This window comes from Belonocnema kinseyi, chromosome 1 (assembly GCF_010883055.1).
Source record: "Belonocnema kinseyi isolate 2016_QV_RU_SX_M_011 chromosome 1, B_treatae_v1, whole genome shotgun sequence".
NCBI lineage: Eukaryota > Metazoa > Arthropoda > Insecta > Hymenoptera > Cynipidae > Belonocnema > Belonocnema kinseyi.
In genome coordinates, this window is record NC_046657.1 from 141,822,149 (window position 1) to 141,827,936 (window position 5,788).

General features: G+C 37.4%; 1 protein-coding gene across 2 annotated transcripts in view; it reads right to left on the minus strand.

Moving 5' to 3' along the window:
* LOC117175973 (myoneurin-like) overlaps positions 1-5,788 on the minus strand; it is a 48,023-nt gene that overhangs the window by 15,913 nt on the left and 26,322 nt on the right. Inside the window, exon 2 of one of the 2 annotated variants that reach the window (XM_033365866.1) lies at positions 5,182-5,310. The exons of the other annotated variant lie outside the window; for it this stretch is intronic. Coding sequence (XP_033221757.1) covers positions 5,182-5,310 — 129 coding nt within the window. The remainder of the gene's footprint in view (positions 1-5,181; positions 5,311-5,788) is intronic. 2 annotated transcript variants of the gene reach the window in all.

Here is a 5,788-nt window from a genome sequence, read left to right on the forward strand (position 1 = left end):
GTAGAATCTAAATCCTAGGTCATTTTGACCATATCGAGTATTTTCAAGGTCATTGAAATATGAAAATAACAACCCATATATCGAGTTTGATAGACCTTTATCAATTCACGTACAAGCTCATAATAAGATAAAAAAATTAACAATCCCTCATAAACAATTACGATAGACATATTTTTTGTATCAACTTGTGTTCATGTTTTCCGCTCATACCGTACTCTCTTACTATCAAATGATCGACGTAACGATTTTTTTCGCTTTTTGCCTATAATTTTACACTCTCTTTTCAGTGACCAGCAGTATTCAGCCATCATAGCGACATCCCATCTGCCTTGGTAGCGCTTTTCTATTTCTTTTATGTCTTAATGGAAGCGTTCTCCTTGCTCTTCACTGTAATCGCCACAATTCTCTGGGAATCGATCCAGGTGATTATGCAGGAAGTGCAATTTATATGACATGAAGCACCCCATTTTTCCAAAGTTCTTAATCATTTTGGCTACTATAACTTTATAATTTTCACTTCTTTTATTTCCTAAAAAGTTTTTCACAACTTCCTTAAAACTGAGCCATGCATCCCTTTGAATTTTTGTAATTGTCGTTGGAAATTTATCATCTTGTAAAAGTCTCCTTATTTCTGGACCATCAAAAATCCCTTCTTTCATCTTGGCATCAGATTTATATTGAAACTTCTTTTCCAAGTATTTAAAACATCGACTATTTGCATCTAAGGCTTTCACAAATTGCTTCATGGCTCCTAATTTAATATGTAATGGAAGAATCAATACTTTTTTTGGGTCATCCAGGGCCAATTCAATGATATTTTCTTTTCCTATTTCAAGTGATTTCCTTTCAGCCCACTTATGATTCGTGTAATGTTTTTCGCGATCTCTACTATCCCAAAGGCACAAGATACACGGATTCTTTGTAAATCCAGACTGCTGTCTTAGCAACATACCTGAAACTTTCAAATCACCACATATAAGCCAGTTATATGTTTTGTATTCAATGGCCTCTAGAAGTTTTTTAAGACTAGGGAAGGATTCTTTTATTGTCGTAGAGTGTGCGACAGGTACTGCGGCATATTGATTTGTGTTGTGAAGTATTACAGCTTTTAAGCTTCTTTTTGATGAGTCAATAAACAGTCTCCAATCATCATCTTTATAAGTATTTGGCTTAAGTTCTTCCATCAGTCCTTTAACATTTGAACAGTACACTAATTTTTCTTCAGCAAAGACTTTTTCTTCGAAATACTGCTTGAAACTCTCATTTCATTTTCTATAAAACGTTAATTTCATACCTTTTTCTAATAAACTTTTAATTTTTAAAACTGGAGCTAACTGTTCCGCAGCATCTTTAGGTAGTCACAAATCTCTTACGAGATCATTAAGTTCGGACTGTGTAAATTTTTCAGCAATTCTATTGCTTACTCCACCTGGTTTATAAACTACATCAGAGCTTTCACTGCTATCACTTTCACATTCATCTTGATTTTCATAATCAATCTTAGTGCTTTTGTCATCATCATCATCATCATCATCATCATCTTTAGAATCAATTGATAAATTTTCTATACTGTCAACATCAACTTCATCAATCGTTTGAGTTCTCTCAACGTCTTTTTTTACTGATCCTACCTGGGCGTATTTAAGATTATGTAAATTTTTTGTATTATACCCAAGGATATCGGTTTTACAGAAATAACAATCATCTTCGTTGAATGGCTCATTCCATTCTGTGGGTTTAATGAAGATCAATTTAGAATCGTCTTTAGTCTATTTCCAAATAGAAAGCATTTTGCGACAGTTATTGCAAATACTATCAGGAGCCCAATCTCCCGAAACTATATCTGTATTAAAGCATTTTTTGTATATATTCAGAAAATTTTCGTTGAACGATCGTCGATCGTTTTTTTTTTTTTTTGGAATAAATGTTCCACAAATGAAGCAAAATGCGTTAACATCTTTCGGGCACACGTGTTTAGAAGATGAGGTTCAAGGTTTGTTTAAATTTTCCATATTTTTATACATAAACCCGCTCGACAGGGATCCTGGTCCGATTGCAGGTGAGTCCGCCGTCCTGGAGGTGATAACGCTTTTACCCCTCCAGGGCTAAGTAAAAGGGCTTTTCATCTTTGACGAGGACAATGTCAACTCATCGACGAACACACTACGGCATCATCCTCACACCCTGTCGACCCCCTGTAAGGCAGTGCACTTCCACTGGCATCGGTACCGCGACTAGGGTATGAGCGAATCATTCTACACATCCCCTTACGGGGCAGTTGTCATCGTCACATGACTAGTCGAGGCAAAAGGTGAAAAAGAATCGATTACATACATCGAAACATCTAGACATCCGCACATCCACACATCCATGCATCCGCAGATCCACACATGCACACACGCAAACATTCACTCATAACCGGAAATACATGTGGTCATTTATAAAAAATGTATTTTTAACCATATTAGGGCAAAAAGTACCCACTTCTTTTTTAAGGATATACCATTCTTATGGGTACAAAGCTTTCTCTTTCAAGAAATCTACAGCAGCTAATATTGATAAGAAAGTACACTGCCTTACTTTCAAGAAATTCACAGCAGCGAATGTTGATAAAGATAAATTAATATTTCCAGTTTCTCTATAGAAGAAACACTAAAGATGATTCTAAATTCAATTTCTTAAACATTTTTTCAACAGTACCTCATTGATTTGATCTTCAAATGACCTTGACCTTGAACTCATGAAGGTCAACCGACACCGGATTTGGAATCAGCATGCCAAAAGCCTACATCTCAATTTTTTCAGATTTTTTAGCCTTTTTTCCGAATTCGACCTTCAAATGACTTCAGATGACCTTCAGATAACCAGATATGATCAAATAAACCTTGGATTTGTATTCAACGACCCTCAAAACCTATATATAAATTTAAAAAAAAAATTTTGAGGTTATTTTGTTGGTTTGACCCTCAAATGACCTTGATCTTGAACTAATGAAGGTCAACCGACACCGGATTCAGATTCATATTGCTAAAAAACCTATGCCTGAATTTTTTCAGATTTTTTCAACAATATTTTCTTCATTTGACCTTCAAATGACTTTGAAAGCGATCTGATCTGAAAAAACCGACAAACGATTCGGAATCAGCGACCCAAAAACCATAGAACCCCAAAGATCGCCTCCGTGGACTTTGACTTTTTTTTGTGTGTCTGTGTTATCAAACCCGTGGAAGAAAAAATCTATTCACAGGTGCCAAGTCTATCCACTAAAGTAAAGCCGGATGTGTCTTGCTGGAATTGGGACTAGACACAAAAAACTGTAACGAACTTTTAGAAGCCTTCAAAAACATTCTGGGAGAGAATGTACAGTTCAAAACATATTTTTGAGAATAACTATGGAGATCAGAGTCCTAGCCGCATACACCACCCGAAAAAAGGTCGAGACGGCACTGTAACGAGATCTAAAAGAGCTCATAGAGCATCTTAAAGTCTACGTCAATAAGCCTAACAGCAAAGGCCAATCTCTGACGGTGGTGGAGATAAGTAAACAAGCGGCGACTCAGCTGTTCAAAACAGAGTATATCTAGGTAGGGTGGATAAACTGCATGGGGTACGGGCATCGATCCAGAAACTGTAAGCGCCCAGATATTATAGATGCGTGTTTTAAGTGCTGCAGGACCAGACACAAAGGTGCGAACTGTAATTCAGGAGTGTAATGAGTTTTGTGGTTTTGTGACTATGAGAAGAAATTCAGTAGATGCAGATCGGAAGAGGATTAACGTTTTACAGTGATCACCAGTATATCACTTTCCAGATGCATATGGAAAAGAATCAGCCGAAAGTGCGCACTCGTAGGCCGAAGAGATGGAATGCGGCGAAGCTAAACGACAAAAACTTAGGAAGCGTGAATACCCACAGGCACAGAGCAGCAGTAGTAACCAGAGGCCCTCAGGTAGAGGAAGATTCGAGCCTCGTGAAGGAATCACGATGACTTATTCGATGAGCTTGCGACAATGCCATGCCTCATAAGATTCAAACGATATCCGATACCGGGCTTACTGGTGACTGGGGAAATATCCTACCCACAATATGGATGTAGAAAAGGACGCAGTACCGCGGAAGCAGATCAGTGCATCGTGGAAGCCAAAATGTCAGCGAGACAGTGATAAATGTTGGCACATTATGTTCGCACTTCGGCATTTCTTACATATACCGCAGTATCTCCTCCGGATGGTAAGAAATTATCTGAAAAAGAGTGCTGCTGTACGATTCCAGTGCTAAAGGACACATTTCTGGTAGGCTAGTCAGATGACATCGCAGCAATCATCACAGCGCAGAACATGGAGCAGGCGCAAATGAAGCCTAACCAAGTTCTGCGTTGGGTGAACCGCTGAATGGAAGAGAGCGGTCTGAGCCTGGCATTGCAGAAGACAGAGATTTTGGTTCTTCAGACCAATAGAATTGAAATGTGCATTAGGATAAAAGTGAGAAGCAAGGTGATTACAGGCCCAAAAGGCGGCTAAACATCTCGGTATCTATTTTGATACGAAACTCACCTTATGGGAAACATACTCGGATAGAGGTTGATCAGGTGGCAACAATAACGACGGGCCTTTTGCAGAATAATGGCAAATATTAGCGGACCCAAACCGAACAAAACATCGGTTACTACTGTCGGCCACTATGTCCGTCCTGTTAAAAGGTGTGGAGATATGAACAGACACACTAAGGGTGGACTCAGGGTTAAGAAGTACAGAAGACGAATGGCCGGAGTGAAACAAAAAGGAACACAGAAAGTCGCTGGCTTTCACTCAAACGATTTGCTAGTACGTGAAAAGAATGAGCGCTTCAAGCTTTTTCACCATTTCTCGAAAAAAGGATTCAGCACTAGAACCTCTTTAAAGTTTGCATATGCGAGCTAAATTAAATTGTTCATTAAATCCTTTATTACGATTATTTTTTGTAAATCATAAAAAATTATAAAAGAAAGAGTTTTGACGATCGTAAAAATCTTCATGTATGAAATTTCTTTTAAAAAATATAGTTATCGCTTTTTTGTTTAGCACGGTAGACTATATTCTATGAATTGAGAAATTGTAAAGAAATCCGGAAATATGATTAGTGAAAAAAGGACCCTACAGATAATTTTCATTGCCGATTAATATAAGTAAAATGGTCAATTACCTAATATTTTAATCTCGGACACTTCATTTGGATCAAGTCCAGGCTCCACTTTAAGCTGGTTTTCCAATTCAGATTCCGTATCAGAACCAAGATCGATGATTTCACATACGGCTTTTGATTGGCTGCCATCTGGAAAGTTTAGTTCAGGATTATGAACAAATCATCATTTTTGTGTAATACATTGAATTACATAGTCCGGCTTTAAAATTGTACAATAGATGAGACTAGTCATTTCCGTTCAATTTTGGTAGCTGAATCCAGATCCGGGCTCAGAAATGCTCTATTACATCAGGATTTTTAAATATTCTTATCTAAATAGGCCCTGAAATACACAGGTGCCTGTGTTATAATTCTGAATACACTATTCTTGTGTATTTTTTCGAACTAAAATTTTTTTTGTTAAAAGTTTATTGGTTGAAGTCATTTTCGATATGGCAAAAGTACAATATGTCAAACCCATAAGTTGAAAGATCATATTCATATGTATATGTAACCTCAAATGGCAGACGTGACTAACTTGTAAATAATACCTTTGTGACCTGAATAATCATGTGCACAAAGAAGGGAAACGTCTTTTTATCCTAGGTACACAATATTCTATTATGAT